We start from the raw sequence: 17,622 nt of genomic DNA, 5'->3' as shown, positions 1-17,622 counted from the left end.
GGTGGAGAGAGAGATGGGGAGAGAGAGAGAGATGGGGAGAGAGAGAGAGATGGGGAGAGAGAGAGAGATGGGGAGAGAGAGAGATGGGGAGAGAGAGAGATGGGGAGAGAGAGAGATGGAGAGAGACAGAGATGGGGAGAGAGAGAGAGATGGGGAGAGAGAGAGATGGGGAGAGAGAGAGAGAGAGAGAGATAGAGAGAGAGAGAGATGGGGAGAGAGAGAGATGGGGAGAGAGAGAGAGAGATGGGGAGAGAGAGAGATGGAGAGAGAGAGAGAGATGGGGAGAGAGAGAGATGGGGAGAGAGGGAGAGATGGGGAGAGAGGGAGAGATGGGGGAGAGAGAAAGATGGGGGGAGAGAGAAAGATGGGGAGAGAGAGAGAGAGATGGGGAGAGAGAGATGGGGGAGAGAGAGAGATGGGGAGAGAGAGAGAGATGGGGAGAGAGAGAGAGATGGGGAGAGAGAGAGAGATGGGGAGAGAGAGAGATGGGGAGAGAGATGGGGAGAGAGAGAGAGATGGGGAGAGAGATAGGGAGAGAGATAGGGAGAGAGATGGGGAGAGAGATGGGGAGAGAGAGAGAGATGGGGAGAGAGAGAGAGATGGGGAGAGAGAGAGATGGGGGGAGAGAGAGGGAGAGAGAGAGAGAGATGGGGAGAGAGAGAGAGATGGGGAGAGAGATGGGGAGAGAGAGAGAGATGGGGAGAGAGATAGGGAGAGAGATGGGGAGAGAGATGGGGAGAGAGATGGGGAGAGAGAGAGAGATGGGGAGAGAGAGAGATGGGGGGAGAGAGAGAGATAAAGTCAGTTAGTACTGTGACTTTCCTCCTCTATGATTGAAGAAAGGTCTGAGTAGCCAAGGCCACCAGGGAATGCTCATTTCCCTATGTTTTTCAGTGTGTGTCAAACTCTAGCAGTGCTGCAACTCAAATGACTGAAAGTGCAGCAACACCAAAGAGCCATATGTTAAACCCATCACCACTGTAACTACCTGGGAGAGCACAGGTGTGTCGATGTACATCCCTTTACCTGCCTCTCAAGTTCTTCCTTGTTATAGGACATTTACCTGTACTGAGCTGTAAAGGACCACATCTAAAGACCCCCTTTACAAACCGTTGGTGTGTTTGGCAGATGTATGCGAGTCTGTCCAGTTGCTGTGCAGCCAGGTTGGTGTTATTGTTCCTCACTCCCTGACCGTCTGACCTACACCTCCTCTCTGGAAGAACAAAGGTCAGAGGTTAGAGGGAGGAAATAATCATGACACAGCATAAACACACCAAGAAAGTAAGGGGAGGGAGAGAAGGTGAGGTAATTATACATAATGAGACTTCAATTGGCTCTGTGAGTGAGTGAGTGAGTGAATGAGTGAGTGAGTGAGTGAGTGAGAGATACCCCACTGTTCCTGCAGTGTTGTCAGGTTGTGTAGTCATCTCTGGTGGTAGAGTCTCTCCAGCTGAACACAGCACACTGCTCGCTCATCTGGTCAACACAGGGTTAAGGAAACACACACACACACACACACACACACACACACACAATATGACTAATCTGCCTACATAATTCAGTCATTGTTTTGTAATACAAATGAGATGATGAGTGAATGAAGAGTAGGTGTATCTTGTGTGAGGGTGGAGGGGACCTACAAAATAACAATGAGACAAACAAACCACTTGAGTCAACCACACAAACCAGACAAGGCTTTTAAACGCTAGACAGGGGACCTCTACAAGGCTTTTAAATCCACGAAGGGGAGGGAACGAGTGCACACTTAGAATTAAGGGGAGGAAAAAGAGTTTGCCGAGCTAAAGAGATGGAAAGATAGAGGCAGGGTGGTGGGGTTTTCAGGAGAGAGAGAGAGAGACAGAGAGAGAGAGAGGGAGAGAGAGAGAGTAGATAGAGAATGTCCCCACAGAATATAAAGAGATTAGCAGCAACAAACACACAGCACTCACCAAGCACTAAGAGATATCAAGATAGGAGGCTAACAACAATGAATCACCTTAAAATGGTAGATATACTGAGTGTACAAAACATTAGGAACACAGGGATGCTGGCCCATTTGACTCCAATGCTTTCCACAGTTGTGTCAAGTTGGCTGGATGTCCTTTGGGTGGTGGACCATTCTTGATAGACGTGGGAAACTGTTGAACATGAAAAACCCAGCAGCGTTGCAGTTCTTGACACAAACTGGTGCTCCTGGCACCAACTACCATACCCCGTTCAAAGACACTTAAATATTTTGTCCTGCTGGTTCACCCTTTGAATGGCACACACACACAATACCTGTCTCAAGGCTTAAACATCTTTCTTTAACCTGTCTCCTCCCCTTCATCTACACTGACATCAATAAGGGATCATAGCTGTGTGTGAGCTTGAATGAGTGCGTTCCCCAGTTGCCCTACACTCCATGGGCTGCGTGTCGAGGAAGGGTACGGATTCCAAACTTGTAAACATATTTTCTTTCTCTCCTTCTGAACCAATAGCTTTGTATGGGTGATAGGAACATAACTATGTATGTCTACTAGGCTTTTCCCTGTGGTCCATCATGTCTCCAGTTGGTTCTGAATCTGTCCTACATAGAGCAGTGTACTGAGAGCTCCATATATTACACAGGAATGGTCTCTCTCTCTCTCTCTCTGTCTTTCTCTCTCTCTCTCTGTCTCTCTCTAGGCACTGAGGCGCTCTGTATAAGCCCACAGCTTTGCTGTAGAAAGCCCCTGCACAGAAAACATCTAGTGTTCCTGTCTGACCAAAAGAAAGAGCACAACGATAAGATGCTTGAACCCTGTGGTAGGTTTAAACTGGAACACAGCACAGCCTGAGAGTTGGAATGAACCAGAGAACCCTGTCATTTACTAGAGAGACAGAGATATGAGCTGACTGATAAGGATACACTCTTCATCGTCCTAGAGGGCATAACACACACGTCATACACACACACACACATACGCTCTCACACACGGTCAAACAAGCACACACACAAGTGATAAGGATACAATCTTCCTGGAGGACAAAGGCCTCAGCTATCTGCAGAGAGGGAGACAGAGAGGGTTAAAGGTTAACAAGTATATTCATTTAGACACTGCTTTTACATTCTAGTCACCCAGAACAACTAACAAGTGTATTCCACCCAGGAATAGACAAATACATACTGTTTTACCATCAACTGTACTATCAAGAAGTTAAACAATGCATATAGCCTAATACGGAATAATGATTCAATTACATTTAGTATGACTTTAACCCTGAGACAAAAACACGTAAACAACCTCCCTAAGAGGCATTAAAGAAGGTAAACGCACACAAACACCGTCGGGTAAGCAAGAGAAATACTGTTAATCTCCATGGACACAGTGGAAAATGCAGGAAAGTCTTTAAAATCCTTCTTGATCACAGTTGCATTTGTAGTTTCCAAAGTTCCCCCTATCCACCTGTAGCTAGGAGATGAGGCGAGCTCCACAGCCTGATAAAGCAGCAGCGTTGTGTCAGACTCTACCTCTCTAGTGACTGTTATTGTTCTCCTGCTGACTGAAGTGGAGAGAGAGAGAGAGTGAGAGAGAGAGAGAGAGAGAGAGAGAGAGAGAGAGAGAGAGAGAAAGAGGGCATGAGCGCTCGCATTTCTAATCAAGTGAGAGGCGGTAACAACCCACTGACCTCTCTCACACTCACTCTTTCTCCCTCTTCTTTGTTGCAAGTAACAAAACATTTATATAAATATGAATTGCTCATTTTGCTTGCTTGTGGTGCGTAGGCCTACATTTGCGTGAGAGAGAGAGAAAGGGAGAGAGTGAGAGAGAGCTCAGGGGAGAGAGAGAATGAGGGAGCAGTGAGAGAGAAATAAGAGGCTTTGACAAAAAAAACAAGAGAAAAGACTTCCTCCTAATGTACTACATGTTTTTATAGGAAGTATAAAAGTATCAAATGTAATCTCCTTCGTAGAAAGCTCCATTAAAACTCAGGGAGACATAACACAAACAATCATTCTGCCCTTACAAGGGCTGGTCAGAACTCCCTGGGTTGCTAAAAGCTGTCTGGATCTCGACCAATCAGATTGGAGACAGGGGAAGAAGGTCAGAGGTGAACAGATGTGAGTTGGTTAGAATAGGGCTGTGTTCAGAGCATTGCAGAAAGAAAATGAATAAAGCTGACGTGATTCCCTGTTCTATCCAACAGATGTCATGTCCCAATCCCAAATTGACCCCTTGACCCTACAGGGCTTCCCAAACCTTTTTGACCCAATTTTGATATCTGAAAATTCTTGCAACCCCAACCATGTGAAAATTATGTAATTAACAGCCAATGTTTACTTTCTTTACTTTTTACTTTTTTTTTATTAGAAACTATGACAGTCAATTGCAAAACATTCTAACAGTATTTCTGGTTGTCTTGAACGCACTGAAGTCAGAGATTTCCGAGTTTGATTTCACTAACCGGAATGTCAACTGAGCTAGGATCACAGTCAAATGGATTGGAAAGTAGGTCCCAAAGTGCTCTTCCAAGCGTTGGATGTGAGCAGTCATCACTCGTGTGGGACACTTCCTGATGCTGTTTTCTGTTACAAACATGCTTTCCTCTGGATCGGTCACTGATCTGGAGAATGTTTTTGTATTTCCCCTGCATGCCCCTGTATTTCCCCTGCATTTCCCCTGTATTTCCCTGTATTTCCCTGTATTCCCCTGTATTTCCCTGTATTCCCCTGCATTTCCCCTGCATTCCCCCTGCATTTCCCCTGCATTTCCCCTGCATTCCCCTGTATTTCCCTGTATTCCCCTGCATTTCCCCTGCATGCCACTGTATTCCCCTGCATTTCCCCTGTATTTCCCCTGTATTCCCCTTGTATTTCCCCTGCATGCTTGCATTCAGTTTGTTCAGTTTCTAAAATGTGTCTGATAAATAGGCAAGGAGACTCGTTTTCTTTTCATTACACAGAAAGTCAACCAAGTTTTTTTTTTAACCTCCATTGTGAACTACAAGAGTTCCTCTCTTAATGAAAAACATCTTTCCACCACTCCCCATCGATAACCACCAAGCTTCGCTGTGAAATACAACATTGTCATGTTCTGATCCCATATCTCCACAAGGTTTTGTGAACAGGCGTGCACAGTGGATGTGGTTTGATGTAGTCAGAGTTCTCTGCTCAGCTCGTTTGGCGCCAGTTGCTCTCGTTGTGCCATACAATGCTTCCATATGGCAGTTTGAGTCATTAAGAGTTTCCTGTTGATTGCTAGCAATAGCATGAATTCTTCATTAAAACACTGTTATTTGACAAATGTATTGATGTGAGTTTCTGTGCCTCTTCCCTCCCCACACATTGCTTTCACTATATAAATTGCGGCTGGTAATATCAAAGTCTCTGCAATATTGTGTGGTTTCATAGTGTAGCGGGTCCAACCGATTCACCGGTACAGTGTAGCCTCTTTCCATGATCTGGTTGAATATTACCCTTTAGATTTTAATCATTTTCATTTAGATTTTTAAGGTTAACCACATGATTTTGAGATACAAAGACGATATTATAATATACAGTAACATGATTTTGAGAAACAAAGACGATATTATAATATACAGTAACATGATTTTGAGATACAAAGCCGATATTATAATATACAGTAACATGATTTTGAGATACAAAGACGATATTATAATATACAGTAACATGATTTTGAGATACAAAGCCGATATTATAATATACAGTAACATGATTTTGAGATACAAAGACGATATTATAATATACAGTAACATGATTTTAAGATACAAAGACGATATTATAATATACAGTAACATGATTTTGAGATACAAAGACGATATTATAATATACAGTAACATGATTTTCAGATACAAAGACGATATTATAATATACAGTAACATGATTTTGAGATACAAAGACGATATTATAATATACAGTAACATGATTTTGAGATACAAAGACGATATTATAATATACAGTAACATGATTTTGAGATACAAAGACGATATTATAATATACAGTAACATGATTTTGAGATACAAAGACGATATTATAATATACAGTAACATGATTTTGAGATACAAAGACGATATTATAATATACAGTAACATGATTTTGAGATACAAAGACGATATTATAATATACAGTAACATGATTTTGAGATACAAAGACGATATTATAATATACAGTAACATGATTTTGAGATACAAAGACGATATTATAATATACAGTAACATGATTTTGAGATACAAAGACGATATTATAATATACAGTAACATGATTTTGAGATACAAAGACGATATTATAATATACAGTAACATGATTGAGATACAAAGACGATATTATAATATACAGTAACATGATTTTGAGATACAAAGACGATATTATAATATACAGTAACATGATTTTGAGATACAAAGACGATATTATAATATACAGTAACATGATTTTGAGATACAAAGACGATATTATAATATACAGTAACATGATTTTGAGATACAAAGACGATATTATAATATACAGTAACATGATTTTGAGATACAAAGACAATATTATAATTTACAGTAACATGATTTTGAGATACAAAGACGATATTATAATATACAGTAACATGATTTTGAGATACAAAGACGATATTATAATTTACAGTAACATGATTTTGAGATACAAAGACGATATTATAATATACAGTAACATGATTTTGAGATACAAAGACGATATTATAATTTACAGTAACATGATTTTGAGATACAAAGACAATATTATAATTTACAGTAACATGATTTTGAGATACAAAGACGATATTATAATTTACAGTAACATGATTTTGAGATACAAAGACGATATTATAATATACAGTAAATCATTTGTTTTGTATTTTCTTTTTGTCAGGATTTTTAAAATTCTCCCGTGACACCATTTTCATATTAGGCACATGGGGTTGCGACCCCTAGTTTAGGAACCGCTGCTCTATGCGAATGTGAAGATCTGAGAGGATTTGATTGCCATAATAAATATGGTGAAACTTTCACCTAACCTATCAGAGGGCAAGGTGGAGCGATTACCATATTGACTGCACCGGTCAAATCCTCCCAGTCTGTGCTAGGGTCCAGGGTTCCATTTGGGCCATGTCTGTTCTCAACAATACATTTATATCTGAACACTCTAACGCTGAACCCACCTGAACGCGCCCCCAGGAGACAGTTGAAAGTGTTGGGAGGAGGGAGGGAGTAGACCAATGATGTATTTACATCATTGGAGTAGACAGATGCAGAGAGGTGCTGATCAGAAATGACAGCAGTGCCCCTAATGGTGGAGGAGGGAATAGACAACACATTTTCACTTCACCCAGAGCTCTTTGTATCATAATGACAGGGATTATACCACACTCACACACACTGTAATGGCTGTCTGTGTGTGTGTGTGTGTGTGTGTGTGTGTGTTCAGTCAGTCTGGTAAATACACTACATGACCAAAAGTATGTGGACACCTGCTTGTCAAACATCTCATTCCAACATCATGGGCATTAATATGGAGTTGGTCCCTCCTTTGCTGCTATAACAGCCTCCACTCTTTTGAGAAGGTTTTCCATTAGATGTTGGAACATTGCTGCAGGGTCTTCCATTCAGTCACAAGAGCATTAGTGAGGTCGGGGCTCTGATGTTGGGTGATGTTGGCTAATTAATATTGCCTGCTAACATGAATTTCTTTTAACTAGGTAAATAAATTGTGTCACTTCTCTTGCATTCTGTGCAACAGAGTCAGGGTATATGCAGCAGTTTGGGCCGCCTGGCTCATGGCGAACTGTGAAGACTATTTCTTCCTAACAAAGACAGTCTACTTTGCCAAACGGGGGATTTTCAAAAGCGCATAATCGTTGCACAAATGTACCTAACCATAAACATCAATGCCTTTCTTAAAATCAATACACAAGTATATATTTTTAAACCTGCATATTTAGTTAAAAGAAATTCATGTTAGCGGGCAATATTAAACTTTGCTCGCTGCAAACTAATTTGCCAGAATTTTACATAATTATTACAAAACATTGAAGGTTGTACAATGTAACAGGAATATTTAGACTTATGGATGCCACCCGTTAGATAAAATACAGAACGGTTCCGTATTTCACTGAAAGAATAAACGTTTTATTTTCGAAATTATAGTTTCCGGATTTGACCACATTAATGACCTAAGGCTCGTGTTTCTGTGTGTTATTATGTTATAATTAAGTCTATGATTTGATAGAGCAGTCTGACTGAGCGATGGTAGGCAGCAGCAAGCTCGTAAGCATTCATTCAAACAGCACTTTCGTGCGTTTTGCCAGCAGCTCTTCGCAATGCTTCAAACATTGCGCTGTTTATGACTTGAAGTCTATCAGCTCCCGAGATTAGGCTGGTGTAACCGATGTGAAATGGCTAGCTAGTTAGCGGGGTGCGCGCTAATAGAGTTTCAAACGTCACTCGCTCTGAGACCTGGAGTAGTTGTTCCCCTTGCTCTGCAAGGGCCGCGGCTTTTGTGGAGCGATGGGTAATGAATCTTCGAGGATGGCTGTTGTCGATGTGTTCCTGGTTCGAGCCCAGGTAGGGGCGAGGAGAGGGACGGAAGCTATACTGTTACACTGGCAATACTAAAGTGCCTATAAGAACATCCAATAGTCAAAGGTTAATGAAATACAAATGGTATAGAGGTAAATAGTCCATAATAACTACAACCTAAAACTTATTACCTGGGAATATTGAAGACTCATGTTAAAAGGAACCACCAGCTTTCATATGTTCTCATGTTCTGGGGTGTCCACATACTTTTGCTTAATAGTGAGGAATTACAGCTAATCACAGAGGGAATCACACCTAACACCTACAAATGTTGACTTGAGAACAGCGCAGGCAGGTAGAAATACAATATATAGAATGGAGAGGGACGGGCACACACCTGATGGAGGGACTGAGGAAGGTGGGAGTGATCTTTACGTTCCCCTAGCTCCTCTAGGGAGGCTAGGAGGGCAGTGCTAGGGTCTGTGGTGGAGGTGGTAGGTTCTGTGGTGGAGGTAGGTCCTGTAGGCTTTGTGGTGGAACCCCTTCAGGGTTACTGTAGGAGGGTTCGTCTGGACAACCTGCTACGGGGCTGATGGGACATGTAGTCTCTGGAGACACAGAAGGGTGGAGCTCTACCAAACTGCCTAAAGAGAGAATGTGAGAGGGAGAGAATTGAGGATGGGGACAAGACAAAAAGGAGAGAGTGCATCAAACATCAAAGCAACCCTGTTATAAAAGTCAGACAGTGAGAGCCAGTGAAAACTTAGCAGAATCTCTACCTACTGAGCGATTACACACACTCTCGCTATGTACTTTTCTCTTTGTGATTCTGTTCTGTGGAAACCATACAGCCCGTTTGAACAATCCCAAGACCTAACAAGTCAATAAAGCCTTTTTATCACATGGTGGGGAATTAATTTGGTTGGTAGCGACATAACATTCATAGTATAATGCACCATGGAGCACTTAAACCGACATGCACACACACACAACAGTGAGCCTTGTTGTTAGCCAGACTAAAGGCTAAAACAAGGGATGGACAAAGGCTAGCACAATGACACACAGAGCTCACATCACAGGCTAGCACATTTGGCTACAATGACATCACAATGGAAAAACAACACAATAGGCAACACCCAGTGGCAACTGGTAGTTACTCACGTCTTGCCCAGACATTGTGTGTTATGGGACAGGCACCACAGATCCTCAGGCTCCTCTCAATCACTTTACCTCTCCACTGACTCCCTACGTCTTCCCTTCTTCTCCCTGACTTCTATTAAAATCTCTCCCTATCGATCTACCTCCTCTTCTCCTTATGTCCTGCTCCTTGCTGTACCACTCTCCTTTACCTCTCCATCTCTCTGACTGTAGCTGATGTGATTGCTCTGACATCACTGTGTGACCCGGGCTGTATGCCACAAATCTGATCTGCTGACCGATTAACAGGGTTAGTGTACAGTGGCTTGCGAAAGTATTCACCCCCCTTGGCATTTCTCCTATTTTGTTGCCATGCAACCTGGAATTACAATTTTTTTTTGGGGGGGGGGGGGGTTGTATCATTTGATTTACACAACATGCCTACCACTTTGAAGATGCAAAATATTTTTTATTGTGAAACAAACAAGAAATAAGACAAAAAACAGAAAACTTGAGCGTGCATAACTATTTAACCCCCCCAAAGTCAAAACTAAGTTTGATGGTTCCGCTGGTGTACAGCAATCTTTAAGTCATACCACAGATTCTCAAATTGGATTGAGGTTTGGGCTTTGACTAGGCCATTCCAACACATTTAAATGTTTTCCCTTAAACCACTTGAGTGTTGCTTTAGCAGTATGCTTAGGGTCGTCCTGCTGGAAGGTGAACCTCCGTCCCAGTCTCAAATCTCTGGAAGACAAACAGGTGTACCTCAAGAATTCCCCTGTATTTAGCGCCATCCATCATTCCTTCAATTCTGTCTAGTGTCTCAGTCGCTGAAAAACATCCCACATTTTTTCTGGACACTCTTCTGTAAAGCCCAGTTCTGTGGAGTGTACGGCTTAAAGTGGTCCTATGGACAGATACTCCAATCTCCGCTGTGGAGCTTTGCAGCTCCTTCAGGGTTATCTTTGGTCTCTTTGTTGCCTCTCTGATTAATGCCCTCCTTGCCTGGTCTGTGAGTTTTGGTGGGAGGCCTTCTCTTGGCAGGTTTGTTGTGGTGCCATACTCTTTCCATTTTTTAATAATGGAATTAATGTTACTCCGTTTGAAACACGTTATGTTTTTAATTTCACTTCGCCAATTTGGACTATTTTGTGTATGTCCATTTCATGAAATCCAAATAAAAATACATTTAAATTACAATTTGAAAATAAACAAAATTGGAAAAACGCCAGGGGGATGAATACTTTTGCAAGGCCCTGTAAGTGCACACATACAAAGACACATACGCACACACAGACATACACAGACACACACGCACACTCGTAAGCCCAGACGATTGAGTAACCCAGACCTTCAACCATGGCCACAAACACACAGTTTACTCAATAGAATTGACTAGTCTCCGCCTCCTCCTGATCAATGGTACCCAATAAAACTGATCCAAGGTGATAGATTTCCTGTGTGTGTGTGTGTGTGTGTGTGTGTGTGCGTTACCTGTGTCTGAGAAGGAGGAGTCATCATCATCCTCGCCCTTCAACTTTCTATCACCATCTTCCTCCTCCTCTTCATCCCTATTAGCATTTAAAGAGTCTTGTTCGATGGAGTCACATCCAACCCTCTGACCATCATCGAGTTGAGTTTGTGTCAAGTTCTGGTTTTGGTGGGCGGAGACCTGAATTGGTTCCGAGGGGTCCGATTGGTTGTAGTGGAGGTCCACTACTCCCTCTTGACCCGCTGACACCACTGGTCCCGCCCTCTCGCACTGACCTGGAAGCAGAAAAAGAGACAGGTTCTGTTGTTGTCATAACACACAGAAGGAGATTCCAATCGACTCTGGAGGCACTCATGTAGATCTAATACAGGGTCTTCCACCTTTTCTTGCCCAGGGACCCCCGTCCAGGCAAATTAGCAACCCAGAAACCCCCTCCCAGGCAAATCAGAGACCCAGGGACCCCCAACCAGGCAAATTAGCAACCCAGAAACCCCCTCCAAACACATTTTCCAAAAGCAGCTGTTTAGCTGGTTAAACAAAAGGTCATCCATGTGTCAGCAAAAATGCATGTCCAGGTCAAGAAGGCTTTCCAACACTTTCTGCGACTGGTATTCACCGGGTGCCTTTTCAAAGACTATGTCAGATACTCCAGTCAGTGTAATTAGCTACAATGAATGTAATTAGCTACAATGAATGTAATTAGCTACAATGAATGTAATTAGCTACAATGAATGTAATTAGCTACAATGAATGTAATTAGCTACAATGAATGTAATTAGCTCCAATGAATGTAATTAGCTCCAATGAATGTAATTAGCTCCAATGAATGTAATTAGCTCCAATTAAGTAATTAGCTACAATGAATGTAATTAGCTACAATGAATGTAATTAGTTACAATGAATGTAATTAGCTCCATTCAGTGTCATTATCTCAATATTAGGAGTTGAGATACAGTGCCTATAAAAACTAAATCTACACCTCCATTGATTTCTTAATTTTATTGTGTTACAAAAAGTGGGATTAAAAGGAATTTCATGTATTTTTTGTCAACAATCTACACAAAATACTCTTGTCAAAAAAAAAAACTTAAATTAAGATTCATTAAAAAGAAAACACCAATAATAATTATTCACCCCCAGAGTCAATTCATGTTAGAAACGCCTTATTGAGAGCCTCCTTGGGTAAGACTCTAAGAGCTTTGGGTAAGACACTAAGAGCTTTGGGTAAGACTAAGAGCTTTGGGTAAGACTAAGAGCTTTGGGTGAGACTCTAAGAGCTTTGGGTAAGACTCTAAGAGCTTTGGGTAAGACTAAGAGCTTTGGACACCTGTTTTGTGCAATATTTGCACATTATTCTTTTCAATATATATATATATACAGTTGAAGTCATAAGTTTACATACACAGTCATTAAAACAAATTTCTCAACCACTCCACAAATGTCTTGATAACACAGTTTTGTGTTGTGTTGGCCCCAAATATAAGGTTTACTTTGCTGTGTTTTTTGTAGCATTAGTTTAAGGGCCTTCTGTATATTTGTCATTTGTCACTCATTTTGTCCATTTTAAAGTCACTACTGGCCTGATCCCTGACCAGTTCCATTCCTATTCTGCAGCTCAGTTCAGAAGGATGACTGCATCTTTGACATCATCCACAGAATAATTACTAACTTGTTTTTATTTTCTATAACTAGGTAAGTCAGTTAAGAACAAATTCTTATTTACAATGGCGGCCTAGGAACAGTGGGTTAACTGCCTTGTTCAGGGGCAGAACGACAGATTTTTACCTTGTCAGCTCGGGGATTTGATCTAGCAACCTTTCGGTTACTGGCCCAACGCTCTAACCACCTGCCACCCCTGTCTGATTTGCTTTTGTTACCCATCTACCAATCACTGCCCTTCTTTATGAGGCTTTCGTAAAGCTCCCTGGTCTTTGTAGCTGAATTTGTGCTTTAAATTCAATACATGACTGAGGGATCTTACATCTGACGTATGTATGGGGGACAGAGGAAGGGGAAGTCATTCAAAAATCATGTTAACCTCTATGTGATTTATTAAGCCACATTTTACTTCTCAACTAATGTAGGCTTGTCTAAACAAAGGAGGTGAAAACCAACAACTATATTTTAGTTATTAATTTGTAAAAAGTTGTAGCATTTTCTTTTCACTTGGATATTATGGAGATCAATGACAAAAAGAGTACAATTCAATCTATTTCAATCCCACTTGGTAAAGCAACACATTCTGAATTAAATGGACCTTCTATATGTAATCCCAAAATGTTTATTCTGTTGTTGCTAGTGATATTTGCACACTTTCTCAAATGCATTTTACACCGGTGGAAACTCCCTCCAGCCAATGTTCACACTAACTCAATGTTCACACTAACCCAATGCTCACACTAACCCAATGTTCACACTAACCCAATGCTCACACTAACCCAATGCTCACACTAACCCAATGTTCACACTAACCCAATGTTCACCCAATGTTCACACTAACCCAATGTTCACACTAACCCAATGTTCACACTAACCCAATGTTCACACTAACCCAATGTTCACACTAACCCAATGCTCACACTAACCCAATGCTCACACTAACCCAATGCTTTTAAATCAATGACCAGGAGAAAAGGGTGAAGAATCGGGACATAAGACAACATTTCAGCTCTCTCTCTCTCTCTGCCTCTCCTCTCCTAGATCTTATGCAGAGCTCCTCTCTCTCCCTCTCCTCTCCTAGACCTTATCCAGAGAGCTCCTCTCTCCTTCTGCCTCTCCTCTCCTCTCCTAGACCTTATGCAGAGAGCTCCTCTCTCTCTGCCTCTCCTCTCCTGGACCTTATCCAGAGAGCTCCCCTCTCTCTGCCTCTCCTCTCCTAGACCTTATCCAGAGAGCTCCTATCTCCTTCTGCCTCTCCTCTCCAAGACCTTATCCAGAGAGCTCCTCTCCTCTCCTAGACCTTATCCAGAGAGCTCCTCTCTCTCCCTCTCCTCTCCTAGACCTTATGCAGAGAGCTCCTCTCTCCTTCTGCCTCTCCTCTCCTAGACATTATTCAGAGAGCTCCTCTCTCTCCCTCTCCTCTCCTAGACCTTATCCAGAGAGCTCCTCTCTCTCCCCCTGCCTCCCGCACTCACCCATGGGCTCGGCAGGTGGCCTAGTGGTTAGATCGTTGGGCCAGTAACCGAAAGGTTGCTGGATTTAATCCCCGAGCTGACAAGGTAAAAAATCTGTTGTTCAGCCCCTGAGCAAGGCAGTTAACCCACTGTTCCCTATGTGCCGATGACATGGATGTCAATTAAGGGAGCCCCTCCGCACCTCTCTGATTCAGAGGTGTTGGGTTAAATGCGGAAGACTCATTTCAATTGAAGGCATTCAGTTGTACAACTGACTAGGTTCCCCCCTTCCTCTCCCTGTCACCTTCTCATCCTTACCCTCATCCATGGGGCTCCTCCTCCGTGACCTCTCAGCATGAAGGTCGGCCACTCCCCTTGCCACGCCTACAATAAACAGCCCTCCTACTGACTAGAGAGAGAGAGAGAGAGAGTTTATTTCCCTTTTGTTTGTCTATTCCACTTGCTTTGGCAATGTAAACATGTGTTTCCAATTCCCTTTGAGAGAGGGGGGAAGAGAGAAAGAACGAGGGATTAGTGAGAGAAAGAATAGAGGCTTTCACTGTTCCACTGCCTTGCCTGTCCTGAGATACTGGGCTGTTTATAAGCCTTCCTCTAATCAGTTCAATTCTGTTTAAAGTTTCACCACATTACAGCAGTAAAACAAGCTAAAATCCTAAAATCTGATCTTTTGACCCCTAAAACAAGAGAAAAGACTTCCTCCTAATGTACTACATGTTTTTATAGGAAGTATAAAAGTATCAAATGTAATCTCCTTCGTAGAAAGCTCCATTAAAACTCAGGGAGACATAACACAAACAATCATTCTGCCCTTACAAGGGCTGGTCAGAACTCCCTGGGTTGCTAAAAGCTGTCTGGATCTCGACCAATCAGATTGGAGACAGGGGAAGAAGGTCAGAGGTGAACAGATGTGAGTTGGTTAGAATAGGGGTGTGTTCAGAGCATTGCAGAAAGAAAATGAATAAAGCTGACATGATTCCCTGTTCTATCCAACAGATAGTCATGTCCCAATCCCAAATGGACCCCTACGCGCATATGACAATCTGAGAGGATTCGATTGGCATAATCAATATGGTTTAACTTTCACTTAGCCTATCAGAAGGCAAGGCGTTATTACCAGTGTAAGTAAGGGAATAGAAAAGAGAGAACATGTCTAACGCAATTCCTGAGTAAACAAACACATTCTTCCAGATCTCAAAACACTGAATTAGAGGTCGACAGATTAGGATTTTTCAGCGGTGATACCGATTAATCTGACATTTCTATTTATTTATGTTTATATATAAAATAATGACAATTACAACAATACTGAATGAACAACAAACACTTTTATTTTAACTTAATATAATACATAAATTAAATAAATTTAGTCTGAAATAATGAAACATGTTCTGTTTGATTTAAATAATTAAAAAACAAAGTGTTAGAGAAGTTAAAGTGCAATATGTGCCATGTAAAAAAGCTAACATTTAAGTTCCTTGCTCAGAACATGAGAACATATGAAAGCTGGTGGTTCCTTTTAACACAAGTCTTCAATATTCCCAGGTAAGAAGTTTTAGGTTGAGGTTATTATAGGAATTATAGGACTGTTTTCTCTATACCTTTTGTATTTCATAGACCTTTAACTATTGGATGTTCTTATAGACACTATAGTATTGCCCGCCTCATCTCGGGAGTTGATAGGCTTGAAGTCATAAACAGCGCTGTGCTTGCGAAGAGCTGCTGGCAAAACGCACGAAAGTGCTGTTTGAATTAATGCTTACGAGCCTGCTGCTGCCTACCACCGCTCAGTCAGACTGCTCTATCAAATCATATACTTAATTATAACATAATAACACACAGAAACACGAGCCTTTGGTCATTAATATGGTCGAATCCGGAAACTATCATTTCGAAAACAAAACGTTTATTCTTTCAGTGAAATATGGAACCGTTATATATTTTATCGAACAGATGGCATCCATAAGTCTAAATATTTATGTTATATTGCACAACCTTCAATGTTATGTCAAATTAATTACTGTCTTTGTTAGGAAGAAATGGTCTTCACACAGTTCGCAACGAGCCAGGCGGCCCAAACTGTTGCATATACCCTGACTCCTTGCAGCCACAAAAGTCCTTTTGATGCTGCACTTGCATAACAGGTGGTCAGCCTGCCACGCAGTCTCCTCGTAGATTACAATGTAATCGGCGTCCAAAAAGGTCATGCCAATTAATCGGTCAACCTCTACTTAGAATACACTTCAGCATTAAAACGGCAGTTCGGAATAGTTTGTGCATATATTATGTCAACATTTTGTGCCGTTTTGTTCATTTTGGACTTTGGCTGTTCGGGCTTTTTATCGAGGTAAATTGAAGTCGGTAGCCGAAGTCTACGCCCCTCGTAAATGCCTGTTGTCATTCCCCAAGAGACGACTCATCCTCATACAAATTTTCTGATGTGAGAAATACTGCACCAAAAATGTCAAAATGTATGTTTTGTAACAACCCAGGGAAATCGACCCTGCCGCACGAGCATGCTTTTGCGGCACAGTCGATAGCGCGCCGGACCTCGGGCTCGAGACCTGCCCCTTGCTGTTTCATTACATTGGTGTCAGAAGTGGGATCGGACCTTGCATCCACGACAGTGCGTGTGCTTGGCCGGTGAGCGCGTTCCTGTAAGACGTAGAGTCGCAAGCTAGCGCGAGGAGGCGCTCTTTGAAAGGAGGGAGTAGTGTAACGACCCTGGGTTTATAAACGCGGAAATCGGCCCTGCTAATTTCCTACTATTCGAAACAGTTTGCCTTCAGGTGGAGAGAAAGGTTAGCATGTTTTTATATGATATCTGAGTGAGACTAATAAAATAATGCGCCCCCCGGACGGTAATTCAACCATGATAAGTTTAGATTGCTAAATGAGTTTAACTGCCAACTATCTACGAAAATGTAGCTGACATGGGCTAATTGACTGACCATCAGTGACTGACAGAGAAACTGCTGATGCACAACTACATTTCTATATTGCACCTTGTGTATTCTACTATTCTAACTCGCAACAGTAAATTGAGACCCAATTTAGCGCCGAAAAAATGTATCTGAGGGCATTCAAAAGGGTTAGGGTTAGGCCCGAATTGCCCATCCATGTTCTAGAGGGTTAGGCCCGAAGAAATAGACTTCATAGAATGGACATATCCCAGGAGTATTGTATGGAACATGCAGAATAACCTGAAGAGCAAGGCAGGTGGCTTTATGCAACGCCTACCTCTGAATTAATGGTGTTATTCACAATGCATCTCTAAGGGGAGTGTGTGTGTCTCAGCAGGGCATGTTGGCGCCAGCTGAACTTGACCACTGTTAATGTTAACCCTCCTTGCTATCT

At 41.9% G+C, this 17,622-nt stretch overlaps 1 protein-coding gene across 1 annotated transcript in view; it reads right to left on the bottom strand.

Annotated features, from left to right (window-relative positions):
* The window catches only part of LOC110498094 (consortin), a 29,485-nt gene extending 15,213 nt beyond the window's left edge, over nucleotides 1-14,272 (bottom strand). Inside the window, 6 exon segments of the mRNA XM_021574677.3 lie at nucleotides 1,111-1,213; nucleotides 1,390-1,476; nucleotides 2,994-3,024; nucleotides 8,900-9,048; nucleotides 11,137-11,409; nucleotides 14,269-14,272. Coding sequence (XP_021430352.3) covers nucleotides 1,111-1,213; nucleotides 1,390-1,476; nucleotides 2,994-3,024; nucleotides 8,900-9,048; nucleotides 11,137-11,409; nucleotides 14,269-14,272 — 647 coding nt within the window.
* Nucleotides 14,273-17,622: the final 3,350 nt, after the last annotated feature.

This window comes from Oncorhynchus mykiss, chromosome 19, assembly GCF_057628025.1.
Source record: "Oncorhynchus mykiss isolate SJ-2025 chromosome 19, ASM5762802v1, whole genome shotgun sequence".
NCBI classification, from domain to species: domain Eukaryota; kingdom Metazoa; phylum Chordata; class Actinopteri; order Salmoniformes; family Salmonidae; genus Oncorhynchus; species Oncorhynchus mykiss.
This window is presented reverse-complemented; position numbering and strand designations above follow the sequence as displayed.